At 43.6% G+C, this 20,524-nt stretch overlaps 1 protein-coding gene across 1 annotated transcript in view; it reads right to left on the reverse strand.

The window, feature by feature from the left end:
• Positions 1–4,629: 4,629 nt before the first annotated feature.
• GNAO1 (G protein subunit alpha o1) overlaps positions 4,630–20,524 on the reverse strand; it is a 384,990-nt gene continuing 369,095 nt past the window's right edge. The window contains exon 8 of the mRNA XM_068260490.1: positions 4,630–6,749. Within this exon, the coding sequence (XP_068116591.1) occupies positions 6,562–6,749 (188 nt within the window). The 3' untranslated portion in view covers positions 4,630–6,561. The remainder of the gene's footprint in view (positions 6,750–20,524) is intronic.

Consider the following 20,524-nt stretch of genomic DNA (forward strand, 5'->3'; position numbering starts at 1 on the left):
AGGTTATTGGAGAATATTGTCTAATTTGGTGCTCACGGCTGCGTTCCTCCTATGCGAAGAAAAGGGGCCCCGCCGGCGGAGGAGTCCAGGACGACTTAGGGTGCCTCGGTAGCATCTCTCTGATTTTTTTTTCAACTTCCTATTGGCTTTACTTTCATGCAAATGTATGCAGATTAGAATTCGACCAGTCAAGTGCAGCAGATGGTGATCTGGATTGGTCTGGTTTCTAACTGCACTGCGAGAGATCCTACTAGCAGATGAACTTGGGCAAGTACGCCGCTCCCCTGCCTGATTTCACACTCCATCGTCCCTCTACACCCCCCCCCCCCCCCTCCCGCGACAGAACTAGTCTGTATAGCAGGCTTTCTTAACCAGGGTTCCTTGAAGACTCTGCAGGGGTTCCTTGGCATTTTACCCCATCGTGGAGGAAGTATGATAGAGCACATTATATTAGGGGGTACTGTAAAAAGAAGCATTAAATTGTAGGTCAGAATAAAAATGCGCAGAGTATAATGAGTGGCAGTGTAATAGGAGGAAGTGAAATAAACAGCCTCACCTACTTTTAAAGACCATGCCTCCTGCAAAATAAATGCAGGGGTTCCTCGAGACCAAAAAAAATTGTTTGCAGGGCTTCCTTGAGATCCAAAAGTTATTTGCAGGGTTCCTCCAGGGTAAAAAGGTTGAGAAAGGCTTTTGTATAGGTTGCCCAGCGATGTCACCCTAGGGGATCAGGTCCCGCTCCCCAACAAGTGACATGAGGTAAAGGTGTGTACACAACATAAAAGCAACGTATTTGAGCAGGGATTACCACAAACTGCAACGTTACTGTCAGCATAATTACAAAGTAATCGCTTCTACTGTAAAAACAGTGATGCAAGTATTTTACATTATTAATCAGGCCCCGTCTTAGGCACACAAAAGTAAAAGTTTACTTAGGGAACGCTCACACCTGTCCTAGCGGTTTCATGCTTGCGATTTTCCCGGATCCACAATTCTGTTTGCAATTTTTTTTCTTTTGCACAAACTTTTGTGCGTTTTCTTTTTATATGCGTCTGTATGCAAAATTTCACACTGATTTTTCCGTGAATACACCAGAAGTTAATTATTGTGAAAAACCATCGATTAACTTCAACACTGCATGTGAATTTTATGACCAAATGCAGAATTTATGCAAACTGTCAGCATTACCATTGACTTTCACTGAAACACAAATCGCACACACTGCGCATGGGGAAAAGTACTGTAAACATTTTGCAGCTGCAAATGCGCATACAAGTGGAAATAATATTAAATACATTACATGTGCGGCAAGCATGTTTTTCGGAAAATCACAAGTGTGACTCCTGCCTCATCTGAGAAAGTTACTCACAAAATAGTATGGAGAAGGATTAAAGGACACCTAAACTGAAAGGGATATGGAGGCTGCCATGTTTATTTCCTTGTAAACAGTACAAGTTGCCTGGCAGCCCTGGTGATCATCTACCTCTATTACTTTTAGCCATGGACCCTGAACAAGCATGCAGTAGGTCAGGTGTTTCTGACTGGATTACCTGCAAACTTGTTTCTGATGTGTGATCCAGATACTATAGGAGCAAAATAGATCAGCAGGGCTGCTAGGCAACTAGTATTGTTTAAAGTGGACCTGAACTCAGAACTCCTCTCTGCTCTAAAAGATACATAACAGTATTATAACCTTTAAACAAAAAACATCTTCTTTGTTAGGCCCCATTCACCCTTGAGCGTTTTGCCGGCGATTTCGGCAAAACGCTCAAGCGCTAGCGCTTTTTAAAGAGCTAGTGCAATAATAACCTATGGGCCCGTTCTCACTTGGCCGATTTGCGTTAATCGCCGGCGAGCAAACACAAATTTGTATCCTGCACCATTTTCAGGCGATTTCCCAGCGATCGCGTTTAGTGCTATAGAAGCCCTAATCGTGATCACGGAAAATAGCCCCGAGAGTGAATGGCGATTTTACGCGTTAATCGCAAAAAATCTCCAGAGCAAACCGCTAGCAAAAGTGCTAGCGTTTTGCGATTTGCAAGTGTGAATGGGACCTTACAGCTGATACAAATCCTAAAATAATTCTGCAGTTTCTACTTCCTGATTCATGGAAGCAGACATTGTTCACAGTCTGAACTTTCAAATGGGCTTATCTGCCATAGGCAGAGACTTTAGGCGTGATAACCATTGCTCGCTGGTGAAAAGCCAGTTTAGGCGTGATAAGTTCAGGCGTGATAAGTTTAGATAAGTTTAGATCGCACGCAAAGTCACGCACGCAAAGCAGCGCCATTAAACTCTATGAGAAGTGCACCAGACTTTGCTTGCGCAAAACTTTTGATCAGCTGTGCACTGCGGTGCTAACCCAGTTGGTGCTATAGTTATCACGCCTAAACTTATCACACCTAAACTTATCACGCCTAAACTGAGTTTAGGCATGATAAAGGGCTTTTCACCAGCGTGCTAACTGTTAGCACCGCTTTGTGAATCAAGCCCACAGGGTGCATGTCTGTTATGTTTTCCTTGTGTCCTGTGCAAGAGTTCAGGTCCACTTTAACCACTTGAGGACCCACCCTTTACCCCCCCATAAGGACCAGCGCTGTTTTAGCTGATCTGTGCTGGGTGGGCTGTGCAGCCCCCAGCACAGATCAGGGTGCAGGCAGAGCGACCAGATCGCCCCCCTTTTTTCCCCACTAGGGGGATGATGTGCTGGGGGGGTCTGATCGCTCCTGCCTGCCTGGGTGTTGCGGGGGGAGGGGGGGCACCTCAAAGCCCCCCTCCGCGGCGACATTCCCCCCTCCCTCTCCTACCTAGCTTCCCCCAGGAGATCCGAGGCTGCACAGGAACGGATCTGTCCTGTGCAGCCTCTAACAGGCTCCTGCCTGTCATGTGACAGCGATCCCCGGCCGCTGATTGGCCGGGGATCGCTGATCTGGTACAACGCTGCTACTGTTAGCAGCGTTGTACGGATGTAAACAAAGCGGATTATTTCCGCTTGTGTTTACATTTAGCCTGCGAGCCGCGATCGGCGGCCCGCAGGCTATTCACGGAGCCCCCCGCCGTGAATTGACAGGAAGCAGCCGCTCGCGAGAGCGGCTGCTTCCTGATTAATTAGCTTGCAGCCGGCGACGCAGAACTGCGTCGCTGGTCCTGCAGCTGCCACTTTGCCGACGCGTGGTATGAGTGCGCGGTTGGCAAGTGGTTAAAAATAAATAAATATGGCAGCCTCCATATCCCTCTCAGTTCAGATGTCATTTAATGAAGTGAAAATATGAAAGCTGCTATATTTAATTCATTTTAAACAATCCTACTTACCTGGCAGCCCTGCTGATCTATTTGGCAGCAGTAGTGTCGGAATCACACCAGAAACCAGCATAAAGCTAATCTTGTCAGATCTGACATTGGCCATAATTCACAAAGCTTTATCACCTGTTTTCCACTATTTTCACCTTATCTAGCTTATATTTTTAAGCTCACAACAAGCAAAAATTTAATATAATTAAGGTTAGAAAGAAAAGTAATATTGAAATGAAGTTAATGAGGAACAACTTACTTTGAGAGATTATTTTGCTTGTAAATGTGCTGAAAGATTATTTTTATCAATTAGATGATAAATAAGTCATTTATGAGAAGTTTTGTGAATAGAGCCCAATGTCAGAAACATTTGAGCTGCTGTATGCTTGTTTAGGGTCTATTTCTAAAAGTATTAGAGCACAGGTGTGGAACTCCAGGCCTGGAGGGCCAGATCCATGCCAGTGTTTAGGATGGACTGAGAAAGAGAGGAATGTGTTCTACCTGATGGACCACACCCCTTTCCTGATTCAGGCCCATCAATTAATTTGTGCGGTGTCAAAAATGTGTGAGGACCTCGGCCCTCGCAGGACCGGTTTGACATCCCTGTATTAAAGGCAGGGGCTCATCAGGACAGCCAGGCAACTAGTATTGCTTAAAAGGAAAGAAATATGGCAGCCTCCATCAGGGATGAGCTTTCGAGTATTCAACTACTCAAATTCAAAATTAAAATAAGTCTTGATTGTCTCAGGTGTGACCCCAGGAGACAGGGGGTTACTTACCCAGAAGTCCGTCAGCTTCTATAGGTCTCACTCCACTCACACGCGACCTATGGGACGCATTGCACGACTCACTACCGCACTTCCTCCTTCTGGCTTGTGGTAGTGAGTCATGGAACGCATCTCATACGTCACATGCGTGTGGAGTTAGACACATAGAAGATGACGGACTTCTGGGTAATGTCTCCCCTGGTCACACCTGAGGCAAACAAGCCTCACTTTAATTTTGAATTTGAGTATTTGAATACTTGAAAGCCCATCCCTGGCCTCCATAATCCTCTTGCTTCAGTTGTCCTTCAAATTGGAACAACCGGAATGTGTTTATAGTCATCTTCTATCATGAGAGGTCTGATCCTTATGGAGAGAATACTAAGCCCAGGAAGCAGCATGTAGGCCGATTAGGTACCTGCTGTGCAAAAGTGTCATATGTACACTAGTGTGACCTCCACATGTTGTTCTGGACCCCACTTGGGTGACTGGCTTGAAGATGCTCTTCAAATGAGTGGCATGGTGTGGTTATAGAATGGCGTGGGATGGTAAAAGAGCAGAATATTGGAGACAATTCTGTACAGACAAACATTCTCTTTATTAAGCTACATACGAGTTTCCATTAGTTACGAGAGTGGCTGGCAGAACCAAACTGATCGCTCGGCAGTACAAACAACACACTCCAGCTTCATTTCTCGCTCATTTATTGAATCATTTAAGTTTTTTTGAATTTTTTTCATTATTTTTTTTCTTTAACATTTGTGACCGCTCTTCTTCAGTTCGCAAGTGAAATGGTGAAGAAGTCTGACTTCTAATCAAAGTAGAAATGACAAAGGTTTGGTCATGAAAACTGTGGATTTAATGTAAACACTACATTCGATTAAATTTATTTATTTTTTTTTGTATTTTTTTCCACTTTTTTTAAAGTTTTTTTTCGCAGCACAAACATCCCACATGAGAGGAAAAAACACCACTTCACTAAAAGGGGTGGGGGCGAGAAAAGGGGGCGGGGAAAGGGGGAGGGGCGAGAGAAGCAGCACAAAGCATTCACTTGGGAACATAAAGGAGATTGTAAAGAAAAGAAGGCTATTCGTAATACACGGAATTGAGAGCAAAAATCCCTAAAAGGAGAAAGATTCTGGCAGCTGGAGGTTTAGTGAGAGCTGTGCTTTTTCTATACAAACCCAGAGAGTGCATGGTATACAGTCCAGAGTACGGAAACTTGAACAGAATTAGATCTGTACATTTCTATAACCCCAGAAAATTCTTGGTGTCTTTGGGTTTTTATTTTAAATTTTTTCTTTTTACTACGTAGGGCTTCAAGTCCAACAGAAAAAAACCCAATGCCCCCAAAAAGAACATGGACATCCATGATCCCATTCTTTGCAGGAGGTCAAAGTTGACCTGTCCGACGCCGAAAGGGGTCGTAGACAATTAAAAAGATGCCTCTTTACAACTGGTGCAAGAAAATTAAAATGGTATTGATAATATAAGGGGAAGTGTCGTTAATCTACAAGCACGTGGGAAAAAAATAAAAAGAAAACAGTTTAGTTTCTTCTAAATGTACAGACTTAGCTAAACCAGATTTACAGCATCCTATGCAGCCACTAATTCAGTGATAACATTACACATCAACTTTTAAGGAAGGCTGTGTTTTTTTTGTTTTTCATTTTTTTTTTTATTACAAAGGCCAAAGGTCATGCTACCAGCAGAACGTCAATTTGAGGGTCCGTAGAGCAGTGCGGAGAAAGGAGCGCAGGTGGGGTAGGTTCCCCAAGGTTCTCGGAGACTGTTCCCCTCACTCCGCAAGTTTGGGTTGGCACTGACACCTTTTTCAAGACAAACAGGGGCCCACTTCTTTGCTTTTAACAGACTAGAAGGGCATCCCTTAAACCCTCACAGACCCTCACAGCACCCACAAAAAAAAAAAAAAAAAATGTTGAGCGCACTGTCCTGCAAGTCTCACAAACACTTCTACCTGGTTTGGAAAATGTTTTGTTTCTATTTTTGTTGTCTTTTTTTCCTTTTGTTGTTGTTTTGTAACCCAAGAGCTGAACAGAAAGGACGTACCTGATTTTATATTTTAATGGAGGGGGAGGAAGAAAGAAGGGGAGTGGGGGTGTAGAGTGACTACTACAGCAACACAAAGATCCTTAAAAAAAAGGATTAAAACAGACGTAAGATCTCCCCTCTATCAAAGATATCGTTGTAGCCTCATCGATTCTGCAGAGAGGTTGAAGTCATGGCTCAGGCTCTCTCAGAAAAGATGGGGTAGATTATGGGGCACTGAAGAGATTCTTAAAAATTAAGAACCCTCTTCTGGTTTCGGGACACTGAAGGGGAAGCTGGGAGATCCATTCTGTTAACAGCTCTTTGAGACAAACTAAAAAGATTGGTTTTATATATATATTTATATATATATATTTTTGTTTTTTTTTATTTCGCCTTCTCAGTTTACCAACTTGCATTTTATTTTCACCAGCAGATAAATTGCTATACAGAGGAATCAATACAAGCCGCAGCCTCTGAGGTTGTTGGCAATGATGATATCGGTGACGGCGTCAAACACCACCTGGATGTTATTCGTATCTGTGGCGCAGGTCATGTGGCAGTAGATCTCCTTGTTAGGTGAGCGATTCTTGCTCTCAAATTGTGCTTGAATGTAAGCGGCAGCATCATCATAAGTGTTAGGACCTGCAAAGATAGAAGAGCAGAAGTGAGAACATGGAGGGAAAAGGGTGGTGAAAATTGATGTAATTGAATAAGTAACACAACCTTTTCATTTAAAATGCACTTAAAAGGACATTAAGCTTAATAAATTGAAGGTGGCCTTAAGTACATATTTTAATCTCCCTTCTTAGCAATAGTGACTTAATGTCAAACTGACTGATCCAAACGTCTCAACAGACCATGGGCGTCCACACATAGGGGCAAAATAGGGATGCTGCACTGATATGTGGAAGTGATGTCCACTGGGGTACCATGCGCCTGCTGCTCACTGTCACCGGCTGATCAGAGGTCTGACGCTGGCTGCTGGCACTCTTCCTATTACATGATAGGCAGCAGAGACAGACCGACGGGGGTGCGGCTGATCTTTATCACGGTGAGTGGGGGTCCCTGTCACTGCCTAAAACTGCAGGGTCCCCGCCACCACCTAAACATGAGAAGTCCCTGTCACTACCTAAATGGGTGTGTGTGCGTTTCCAGTCACTACCTAAAACAGGAAGGGGGGGGGGGGTCCCCTGTCACTACCTAAACTGGGAGGCACCTATGTTGGAGGTGCTCACAATCTAATCCCTACCATAGTCCTACTCTAATGTCCCACCATTGCTAAGTTCATGTAAATTTGGCTCCATCCATGACCACACCCACATGCTGGTCCATGGCCGCACCAATTTTTCTGCTCCCCCTCCCATTTTTCGACGCGGTGTGCGATTTCATCTTCTGTGGACGCCCACGCTACAGAACTGAACCCCATCTCTACTCACACACAGAACTGAACCCCATCTCTACTCACACACAGAACTGAACCCCATCTCTACTCACACACAGAACTGAATCCCATCTCTACTCACACACAGAACTGAATCCCATCTCTACTCACACACAGAACTGAATCCCATCTCTACTCACACACAGAACTGAATCCCATCTCTACTCACACAGAGAACTGAATCCCATCTCTACTCACACACAGAACTGAACCTCATCTCTACTCACACACAGAACTAAATCCCATGCCTAAATAGACCTAAGTACTGATGAGGTCCTGTATATTTTAGAGAAGGTAAGAGTGTGTGACAAAAGCCCATTATGTCAAGACTGCTGGATAAGCTTACAAAATCATATAGAGTATGAGCCTGTTCATGTGACATTCACTTTTTGTACAGTTCTGATTCAGTTCTGTATCATGCCTGAAGAAGAAACTTGAAGAAAATAATGTATGGTTAGTCATTAGGTATAACCTGAACCAACATTTGTTGGTTAAAGAGACACTTAAGCCAGAAAAAAAAAATGAGTTTTACTCACCTGGGGCTTCTACCAGCCCCCTGCAGCAGTCCAGTGCCCTCGCAGCCACTCACTAATCCTCCGGTCCCCCGCTGCCAGCTAGTTTCGTTTTTGCCGACAGGTCCGTCAGGACTGGTCACGCGTAGCTTTTTCCAAATTCCCGACTGTAATTAGCGCTATTGCAGGCCGCAACGCGTACAAAAATATGCGTTGCCGCATTACGAACGCATAGATATGCGGCAACGAGTATTTTTGTACGCGAGGGCACAGGACTGCTGCAGGGGGCTGGTAGAAGCCCCAGGTGAGTAAAACTCTTTTTTTTCTGACTTAATGGGATACTGTAATGAGCTGAACTTACCCGGGGCTTCTAATGGTCCCCCGCAGACATCCTGTACCCGCGCAGCCACTCACCGATGCTCCGGCCCCGCCTCTGGTTCACTTCTGGAATTTCAGACTTTAAAGTCTGAAAACCACTGCGCCTGCGTTGCCATGTCCTCGCTCCCGCTGATGTCACCAGCAGCGTACGCTGATGTCACCAGTATGGTCTGCGACTGCGCAGTACGCTCCTGGTGACATCAGCAGGAGCGAGAACACAGCAACGCAGGCGCAGTGGTTTTCAGACTTTAAAGTCTGAAATTCCAGAAGCGAACCAGAGGCGGGGCCGGGCACAGGACGTCTGCGAGGGACCATTAGAAGCCCCGGGTAACTGCAACTCATTTTCCCCCGACCCCCCTACAGTATCCCTTTAAGGTTCACTTTAAATGTTTGCAGAATTGCTTTCTTTGTGATGGTCATTCATGAGGAATGAAAGTAGTGGTCACTGGTCCTTTTCTGCAGCCTCCTTTTTGCCCATAAACCAGAATACAGACAGATGTGTGTCAAGTATGATGTATGTACAGTATGTCAGGCGTGTGGAGAAATGTAACAAAACCTTTGCCATAAGCTGCTTCATGACAAGCACAAATGACATAGCTACACAGATAGGCCAAAACAGTAAATCCACCTGCTTTACAGCACCCTCTGTTTCACTGTTGAGGCGTGGCATTCATAAAACAAGCGGAATCCAGCAAAAGGACATTAACAGGAGATCCTTTAGGTCCTGTAAATTGTGAGGTGGATCCTCCATAGATTAGATGTGTTTTTACAGTACATCCCACAAATGCTCAGTCGGAATGAGGTCAGATTGGAGCAACTTGCAGCTTCAAGAAAATGTCATTCATCAGACCAGGCTATTTTCTTCCACAGCTCCATGTTCAGTGTCTGATGCTCACCTGTAGGTGCCAGCCCAGTTAGATTACCAACATGCATCAATGAGCTTTGGGCACCCATGACGCCAACTTGTAGGCATTAACTGTTGCATATGTGGAATAACACACCATGTTTTACTGAAACACTGACTCCGCTATCTAGCCATCACAATCTAGTGCATGCCGAAGTCACTGAGATCCATACACTAGATCAGGGCTGTCCAAATGGCGCATTCAGCCCTCAAGAGCTCTTGCTGTGGCCAGTCTGTTTGCTGAGTCACACTTACTACTTCTGCCACGCTTACCGATTTCTCTCCACTCTGCTCTGCCCCCAAAGAGAGGATGTTGCTGCTCCGCCCCCTCCAGCCTAGGACACTCAAGAGCTAGGCACTCCATGCCCATGAAATTGGACAGCACTGCGCTAGATCATTTTGCCTTGCTTTCATTACATCAACTTGAAGAGCAGACTATCCTTTTACTGCCTAATTTGTCCCACTCTTTGATGGATGCTACTGCAATCAGATAATCTGTGTTATCCACTCGATTTGTCAGAGGCTTTAAAGTGAACCCGAGGTGAAAATAAACTGATGAGATAAACAATTGAATGTATCCTCCTACAAGTAAAAATAACTTTTTTCTAGATATCCCATGGTTCTATTGAATGTTTTGTTGTTTTTGCTCAGTGGCAGTCTATTAAGTGTCCCTAAATGAAAATACAGGAACTATTGACCTTTTTCTCCCCCCCCCCCCCCACCCCCCTCGATTATTCCTCACAAGGTTTAGAGAAGACAAAGGCTGTCACTTGCATGTCTTAAAATTAACTCTTTCAGGTAGCAAAATAAAACGAGTAAAAGAGAATGGTTATTACTATGTTTTGCACTGTACATACACGTTTATCTCATGTCACATGTTGCCTTGGGTACACTTTAATAATGTGACTGATTATGGTTTCTAGTAATGGTGGACGGCATCCCTTTAACAAGCCTACAAAATGGCTGCAACCACAATTTAGTAGCGATCGGCACATTTGTAAAATGTGATATATGGAAACATTATCTTTACGTCTAGCATTTCTGAAGGTCACTGAACATCTTCTCAAATCTTTCATCATCAACTAAGTGTATGCTTATTAAGCTGTGACATTAATAAATGAGGATTAATTACAATGACTTGTAACTTACTAAAGCACGGTTTAAAAATAATAAAAAGCAAAGACACTGATTACTAGGGACAATCGGAATTGAAATTACATGGAGGCTGGGAATTTCAGAACTTTGGAGAACTCCCGTCTATCTGATGGTCATACAATGATCTGAGGACCTCAGTATATATTTTTTTTTTGCACTAGAACTATTTTTTCTCCCACGCCACAGCTAAATCCATCTGGATGAAACATCAGCATTAGCAATGCCTGAAATGCTTATTTCAGGACCAGACCTTTCTCTTCCAAGAAAAACAGAATCCTGTGAGGATTTACGGCCACTCTCCATGGCAACATAGAGGATTCCCTTCCCCGCCACTCAGGGCAGCTTGCATCCAGTTTGTGACAAATTTATGAAGAAAATATGATGGACTAACTGCAGACACACCACCAAATAAAATGGTTGAACACAACGATAGATCTTATTGGGAAAATCTAACTACAACAATTTTGTTACGCTCACTAACCACTGACAGTCTGAGATCACTTGTTACTAATGACACAGGCTGGAAGGGAGCGGAGCACCGATACATTTTATTTGTTAAATGAACCTCAAGCCTCATTACTTACCTACGGTGTGCTGCTCCTCTGGCACCCGGCCAATATGGGATGTGTCATCTTCTCCACCCGAACGGCTGCATGTCAAATTTTGTAGTTCCCAGCATCGCCTCGTGCGCATCACCATGCATATCGGAAGATGTGTTCCGTGGATGTGAGTACATCTCTGCACTCACATCCATGGACTACATCTCCCAGAATGGATTGAGGCACGTTTGCAAGAGAGACACTGTCAGTAACTACAAAATGTTTGCACTGGGAATAGTTATACCCCACACATCCTTACCACTGGTAGTAAGAAACTTACATGTGTGGGGGGATAAGCAAAGACCTCCTGCTTGTATTGTGGTGTGTTTTATGTCACGGGTAACCTAGGAGTCATGAAACAGTACTGACTCGGGTAGCCGACTGAGTACTATATTGCTCATTTTTTAGTACAATAGGTCAGGTCCTGACAGATAACACTTTTTAACTACAAAATTTTCCAGATGGGGCTGGTCCGTGAAGAACCTCATTTTTTTTTTACTGTTGTGGTTGCCAACAAGGCCACAATGTTTCTACTAAAAAAGATTGGGAGACACTGTTAGTGCTGACAGAGATCTTATTCCATCTCTGAATGCAGATATAGATTACTTGTGGCTACTGGCATAAATGGAGGAGAACCTCTGACTGCTGAGAGATTAGGGGAGAATCTGAAACTGTCAGTGACAAGTGGTGCCCAATTTTGACCAGCAGAGGTTGGTGGAAGTGGGGGTCACACAATGCAGCACTTCAGTGTTGCTCCTCAAAGATCCTGTTTTGCCGCCCTCAACCTTCTGTCCAATCAGGTTGCCGTTTTGTATGCACCACCTTTCCCTTCACAAAAAGCACTACTGGAGGCTGGGCCGCTATGGTGCACAGGGGGCCACCTCCAGAAGATCCAAGGATTAAGACTATAATTCACAAGAGGTCACAACTAGATTGTTGCTGGGAATTCTATGAGTATAGAAGACTTTTTTTTTTTATTGCTTTTATGGTAACCATTACTTTGAATTGCAAAGGAGGACTCTGAGAAAATCCCCCCCCCCCCCCCAAGAAAAGAAATAGAAAAAAAAAACTGGCTACCTAATAAGTTATTAACTTAAAATGTGTGGTGATAATTCTGTGCAACATGTAATGGGAACAGACAGTAAGCAGCTAAATTAATATTTAAAAAATGTAAGCTGCCTATCTCATCACGCCAAATATATTTTAAGCCTAGGTTACTCTGTTATTTATTAGTCAAGCACGTTTTATCTTTTATATGAAATTACTCTGTCCCGTGCTTGTGCGTTCCAATGATGATGTTCGCATATTTTGTTAAAACCTCTCCAATATACATTAATGTAAGTGTCATAACATTTATCAAACCAAGTCCATCGAGCCAATGTGTGCTCGTTGGACAAGGCAGAGATCAGGGTGTACGTGGGGAAGGGGGGATTGGTTGGCACTGGAAGAGGGGTCTTTTCTGCTGGAAGGCTGCAGCACCATCCATCGTACAGTGTGTGATTTGTGCTAAAGTAATTGAGGTATTGCGGTAGGCTCCTTCATCCATTTGCATGTGTCATCAGCAGTGCAGTATAATACATGAGTCTTGGGAAAGGGAGCGCTGGCTGAGTCAAAACCAATGTGTATCCTTAATAGATAAAAATTGGGTGGCTACTGACACAGCATAATGAGGCAGAGCAACTGATGGAATGTTGCAGAATGCTAAGCGGGCTGTGCAAGTGGGGCTGATAATCAAGATGAATGTGGCCAGGCTGCGACAGTAATGAATTAGGAGTACAGAGAGGTAAGCTACCTTCATACATTAGTTATTTATCAATCTATGCTATCTTCTGACATCGTTTCAGGGGAAAGTTTCCCAATGATGGCAGCACAGACGTGCTTTCTGGGCTCCCGATTAGGAGGCATCACCTTTCCTATGGTGACGGGTGGGTGTCCTATAACTAGGAGGCATCCAGCTGAAGCAGTAAAACATTAGCAGTTGGCCAAGAGTTCTATAACTCGGTGACTGCTGGAGAGGATGCAGGAAATGGGACAGCAGCAGACCCGATAGCCACTTAAAATGAACGCAATCGTTTTGAGAATCTTAGGTCTAGTGTCTTTATGTAGCTCAAAGGGGATGGCAGAGGGTAAGCAGAGCAAATGATGGGTGAGCAATGAGTGAGCTAGTGGGAAGCAGTGTGACAAGTGTGAATGTCTCCTCTGTATAATATAGCAGAGCCGTTCACACTATGCTTAGCAATGAGCGGGGAACGGACAAAAAAAAGTCCTTTCTCCGCTCTAGTGGGAACAGAGCCAAGTTGTTACCTAAAATCACCATTCTCAATTGTTTTAGGAGACATGCAACAGATCCAGCCAGAGAAGTACCGTATCCTTATTGTACAAACATGCTGTACTTCTCTAGGGTCCATTGCAGGCTCCACAGACACCTCTAAGCAGAGGCAGGTCATTCACTCGAATGCCTCTCTCTGAAAAAAATAGAAGCCATAAGGACTATCAGTTGCAGAAACACAACAGGCAAAACACGCACATGAAAAATGGAAAGATGTGCTGTATTCCATAGAAAATCATTGCTGACTTCATCCTATTCATTTTTGTCCACTGCCCATTCTGTCAAAGGCAGTGAATATAGAGTGACAAACGCAATGCCTTTTCCTCTCTTACAAAGTGCATCACAGCTACTGTAGTAGAATCACACTGCCAAATATGGTTCAATATTCATAGCTATTACTGCTCATACAATCACAGCATGTGGTAAATTGTAAAGCTACTACTGCTCGCTGGGACACACTTCTTCATCATGGTCATGCTCCCCTATGTGTATGACTGCAGCTGCACTGCGCGAGCACTACCTGTGCCTGCACAGTAGCACGATGAAGCAGCTTGTGCACAGAGGAAAGAGCCCCGCCCAAGTGGCTCCATGCAACTGCACAGCCACGACCTCGTATGCAGAGGGATGTCAGCCACCAAATCTGAGAAGCCCTTGTCAAATTTGCTTAGAGGGCCCCAGTGCTGGATTGGTAGGGTCAAGGACAATGGTGGCAGTCTCAGGCTATCCAGAGGCTTCTTTCTACTGACAGGAGGCAATATTGTTCTTGTATGTTGTTATGCTGTTATGCTGTTATTTTAGTAATGCCAAAACCTGCTTCCCCCTCCACACACAAACACAAGCACAATTACGGTATATCACCCACGGATAGGCTGACCCCCTTATACTTTACACCCAAAATGTTGTTGTCAAAAAGTTGGCCTATCTGCAGTGATATATACTGATTTGTCGGGTTTAAAGTAAATTTCCAAGCCTTGCAGTGGTGTTGAACTGCTTACTGTACTTAGTGGTGGTACAAGTACGCTACCATTTTACCAATTCTCTATGCAATACAAACTTATGCCACCACAAATTGTCTCCTTAACCTCCCCAGCGTTCAATTTCCCCAGGATTTCTGTGCAAACAGTGATAAAATTTATTTTTAAAACTTTTTTTTTCCTGTAACTTGCCAAAATGTGTCAAGCAAGGGTCTAGTATACAGTGCAGGAGAGTATTGATGTGTATGCACGTTTATACTGTTCACAGCATGTTTTTTTGAACGGACATTTCTGTCCATACCGCTGGGGAGGTTAATCCTTCCTGCAACCACTCAATCCGATTATGAATAGTTTGTTCCAATCAGTGAGAATAAAAGTATTGTATGGAGGGCTTTAGGATAGCTATTCACTGTAAAGGCTAGTACACTCGTGCAACTTTTTTGCACGATCAACCCAACGACATGACTGACCTCACGACCAAGCGGCTGCACGACTTCTATTTTCCATGCACCCACCAGATGACCAACGCAGTTGCATACTGCACACACAAGCAAATGATGGACTGCACGATATGGCCGCATTCAAAACAGGTACAAGTCGTTCAAACGACTTGTACACACGCCGCCAACTGCACAATATCAGCCCGACAGTCGATTGAGTTAAAGGGGTTCTATGGATCTTTAAAAAAAAAAAAAAAAAAACCTGATACTTACCTGGGGCTTCTATCAGCCCCCTGCAGCTGTCATGTCCCGTGCCGTCCTCCTCCGTTCCCCACCGCCGGTTCCGGCCCAATTATTTGTCTAACTAGACAAATAGTGCTCGCTCCCGCTCGCGTCTCCGGGAAGCTTATTGCGCAGGTGCCGTACAAGGTCTGCACAGTAAGCTCCTGAAAAGTGCGCACGGGAGTGAGCATCAGACAAATAATTGGACCAGGAACTGAGGATCGTAGGAGCACGGCACAGGGCATGACAGCTGCAGGGAGACGATAGAAGCCCCGGGTAAGTGTCAGTTTTTATTTTTTTAAAGATCCATTGAACCCCTTTAATCTGCCTGTTGGATTGGGCAAACCACCTGTTATCAGTTGCTTGTCTAGTCGTTTGTCACACGTTCACATGCTCAATTATCGTCCAACAGACCAAGTTTGGATAATAGATGGACAGAAAAGTCTTTACATTTCTGCTACATGAGATACAGAGTTAGTATCTTCCTCATATCAGCTGTGTACCTCCTTTACCACCTTGCACTACTACATACTCAACCAGGTTTCAGCAGTAATCAGAGTAAATATCAGAACATGCCTGATGCGGTACAAAACAATGGAGCTGTAGGTTGTGCATTGTAGCTTCCCACACTACTGCTATGCTTGCATTCCATAAAAATACAACCCATTAATGTTTGATTGCTAGAACAATCCAAATTCAGTCAAGAGGGCTGTATATAAAACAGCTTGATGGTGTATAGCTAGTTTACCACACTAACATGCTTTGTATCTCAACCTGTCCTACACTCAAAAGGATCCCCTCGGCTCTCCAACCATCACTCACATTCTTTGCCCAACCACCAGTCCTCCAAATCCCCAGTGTCTGCCCATCCTACTATCTGACCTGTACTGTCCCCTGTTGGCACACAGAGATAGCCCTGCCATATATCCTACCTTTTTCCAGAGCCGCTTACAAAGTTGTGGCTCTCTGGGCAGCACCTCTCCTGGATCCTTGGCAGATTACTGCATATATATGGAGTCTTGCAAAGTGCTAAACACTTTGTTGCAAATAATGCATACAGTAATACTTTCAGTAACTCAAGTTGCTGAAAGTTTAAACTTTAAAGTGTACCTGAAATACTTACCTGTGGCTTTCTCCAGCCCCCTCCAGGCCATGGGCTTCCTCGTTGCCTCTTTGGGCCGCTCCAGTTGTCGGCTAGCAGTCCCGCAGACGCAGAACACTCCCAACCACGGGAGCGTGAAAAGTGCACACGCTCGACGGAGTACTACTGACAGATGTACCAGAGCAGCCCGGACAGGCTGGAGGAATTCATCTCAGGTTTCCTTTAAATAAGCAAACTTATACAGATGTTTTTCAACCCCAAATGAATTCCTGTTCAATAACACAATTAGAATCCATTGCTGACTTTGGCCCCCCTGAAGACATGTGAGAGCCCCCTGGTTGTGTTTTGTTTACAAACATTTCAGTAACAGTCTACCTGGGCCCAGATTCAATCAATTGTTCTTCTAAGTTTTATCCCCAGGAATGTTCTCTCACCGTAGCTACAAAATACCCTTTCAGCATCTAGCAAGTGAAAAATTACTAAAAATAAGTCGGTAAGAACAGTCATATCACACTTCAATTAACTTGGGGCAAATTATGTATCGTGTTGTATCGTGTGCTGGATGGTGAAAAGCTATTTCACTGACATGTTCTAAACACATCTCATGAGAGAATTTAGGGAAAAGGTTTATTTTAACGGCAAAGGACTCTGCTGGTCTGATACAGCTCCCTCCTGGTTTTGTTCAAACTTCACTACCAATGCTATGGCACTAGTGTTTAACAGCATTACACTTTTATCTAAACATTAGGTCTGAGCAGTGATCTGGGTAGCGTAAAGATATCCATACATCTTGTGATCATGGGCAGATTCGACCAAAAGACAAATCTCTCTCTGATCTAATCTAATCTGAGAGCGATGTGTCAGCTACCCATACACCGCAGGCCGATTCTCAATCAATTTCAGCATGAAATCTCTTGGGAATCAGCAGAGTCCGCTGCATGTGCCGCCTCGCTCTAGTGTATAAATGGACATTTGTGCATTTATACATTACCTGTCGTGTGTCGCGGTGTCAGTCTTGCGAATCCTCCGCTCTTCCATAGCAGCATATACACTATCGGCATTTGAAGTCACACATGCGCTGCTGTGCTATATGTGGCTATGGAAGAGCGGAGGGTTCATAAGACAGGCGGGCACCGCGACACACGACAGGTAATAAATAAATGCACATGTACATTTACACACTGGGGACACATTGTGGGGGGTTTTGTTGCTCGCCCCGATAATACTCACTGTTATTGTCATGCCCCTGACCGGCAACGACAGCTCGACACCTTGCAGCATGTCCGACCGATTAATGCAACCAATTTCGACCTGAAAACCTTGGGCATTCACTAGGCAGCACCGATTTTCATCCAATTCCAATTATAATAATCGAATTGGATGGTCGATGGGCCGCCAAGTCACCTGATGTATGGACACCTTAAAAAAATGTATTAGAGAGCACTGACAGACCTGGTGAGCAGATAATAGAACACAAATATGTAAGTCATGCTGGTACACACAGCAGTCGGTATAGTGGCATTATGGAGAAAGCAGGGAAAGGCAGGGGAAATAGTCTGACCAGCACAATATTCCTAGTGTATGTGTCATAACAGGGGGATTGGTAACGGGTGCCTTTCCCTTATAGGACAGGCACAATGCGATGCAAGTCTATAGAGAGTCTTTTTACAGCACAAGTAAAGCTTTGTTGAAATACAAAACCAACAACGGAGCACCTCTCACCAAATTCTGGTGTGGATTTCATAAAATGGTGGTACAAAGGAGGAAAATCTCTGACATATAGATACACATACACCATCTATTTAGCTACAGTGTACAGACAAACAGTAATGGGGAAGTATCCAAACTTAATAGAAACAATATAATATTTTGAGCACCTCTCAGCTTAAAGGAACACTATCAATTAACATGTTTTTTTCAAGTTGATATAGGAATAGTTTGGAAAGTGCTGAGAAGTACTGGTGTATACATTTGAATGCTTATCTCTTTGTTTACTGTTATCTAATTCCTTTCACACTTCAGTGACACCAAAACTGATGCTGAGTGAACCATGAGGGGAGGAGGATTCCCTCACAATACACCTGTGTGAGAGAAAGCTCTCAGAGAGCTGTCTGCAGAAAACAGAGGAAATGCATCTTATGTGCAACATAAACATTTGTAATAGTGTGTGAAACCATAACTCATCCAACTCTGCTTCAATATATTACACTGTTCTTAGCATGTCAGACTGCAAAAATTCAATCCTATGCAAATGAGACATTCCAAACCTAGCTAAAATCTACACACAATGAATTACAGCTTTTGTCTCTGATATTTAACATGAAAAGTAGGAAAATGTTTACACAGCTACTTAGACATTATTTGTACATTGTCATTTTAGAACACTTAGTTTGATAGTGTTCCTTTAAATGAGAGAAGTCAATACAATTTTTGCTTGAAATTGATATAATGTATCTTCAATGGGGAGATAAGTCCACCATTACCTCCCATTTCTAAACTGTTTTTAGTATATTTTAAAGCTTCCTGGTGCATCTGTTTTGTTACATTATCTGCAAGTTGGTCCTCCCTTGGTGGAGGGGTGTTATCCCCTACTTTGCCTATCTACAGAGAGCGCCTTCTTAACCTGTGTGGGGTTAGATTTAAGCTCCCCGCCTGCCTATACAGTGGTTGCCCTGATGGCAACTCTCCCTTGTAAGTATTTATTGACAATAATTGGTCTTATTTAATTTGACCTAGACATATTACACCATTGTGGGCTCTCGATCTTTTTTCCACATATATACTCAAGAGGGTTATGCACTGGCATAAACACACAGGAGGATTATCATTCCCTAACCTATTTAAATATTATAAAGCCACACAGCTTGCAATAATACCCATAGTAAATGGCAGCACTGATGCCCCGAAGTGAGCGATGTTAGAAAATGTATTAATACACCCTTTCACCTGAAAAGGACATCTCTGGTCTAATTTAAGAAATCGAAAGAAACCTCAATTACATCATACTATAAAAATTTGGAGATGCTTGCGTTTCCAGGCATATCTAAAGGCACACCCATACCCTTTTGTGGAATTATTCCATAATGCAATTTTTTGTAGAGGGTATCTCAACAACTCCATCCCTTTGGTGGATGACAAGGGAAATACTAACTCTGCACAATATTCTAGTAAAGGGAGCAGTGCCCACTTGGGATCAGTTCTTAGAAAAACGACAATCAACCCCAGCTGAATGGCTGAACAAGGGAAATTAATCATTTTGTACTTTATCTATCTAAACCGAGACATAAAGCTAATGAAAAGGGTTTAAAGGATCCAATGAGAAAAGGGATTCTTTCCCTCTTATATTCAACCTTAAGTGTGGAATCCCTGGTTTCAAAAAGGTCTAACTATAGGTACGCAAGCATTGATAGAGATATGACCGTGACCGGTTCCTCTAGTTCTGTTAATGACGAGGAGGATTGAGCACTCTTCTGTTATGTGGTAGCAAAAACACAAGCATTACCCCGCAGATGAAGAACATCATGTGACAGCAGCGGTGGCTTTCTCCAGCAGTGAGCCAACTGGAGAAATGTGAATGGCAGTTAAACCTTCATAAAGGGTGGTGAAACCATCATTGGGAAAGACCAAATTAACATTAGTCATTGCTTAATTTTGAAACCATTAAGTTGCCCATTAACAGTAAAATTTTTTCACCAAATGCGATGTTTCGATGCATTTTTTACGACCAAATTGTATAGAAAATTTGCAGTTTATGAAGGCAATTGATAAGGATCGATTCTTTGGTTGATTGTTAAATAGTATAAAATCGATCCGAAAGTTGGATTTTATGATCGCATTTGAAGAAAGAATCATTTAGTAAATGTGAACAATCGATAATTGCCTTCCGATTAGTTACGATCGTTCAAATTGCATCAAAAGATCGCATTTAGTGAAAAATTGTATTGTTAATGGGCACCTTTAGAGACCAGGAACAGCCATCTCATTGTGGATGTTTGAATCCAGCACTTGCCTAGCTGACTCCTCTGACATATCCGGAACTGTGGCAGTAAATGTGTGCCTGGCACTTTGATGCTTGACGTGTGTGTGTGTGTGTGTGTGTGTGTGTGTGTGTGTGTGTGTGTGTGTGTGCGTGCGTGCGTGCGTGCGTGCGTGCGTGCGTACAATAAACATATTGTATGATTCACCATTTAGGAGCAACCTAGGCATGTTTGATTTCTAATCACAATAAGGTAATGCCTCCTTAGACTACGCCCATCTCCTCTCTACACCCACCTAAGTGCAGTGAGCACTGGTTTCTTAAA

The sequence above is a fragment of the Hyperolius riggenbachi genome, chromosome 11 (assembly GCF_040937935.1).
Source record: "Hyperolius riggenbachi isolate aHypRig1 chromosome 11, aHypRig1.pri, whole genome shotgun sequence".
NCBI lineage: Eukaryota > Metazoa > Chordata > Amphibia > Anura > Hyperoliidae > Hyperolius > Hyperolius riggenbachi.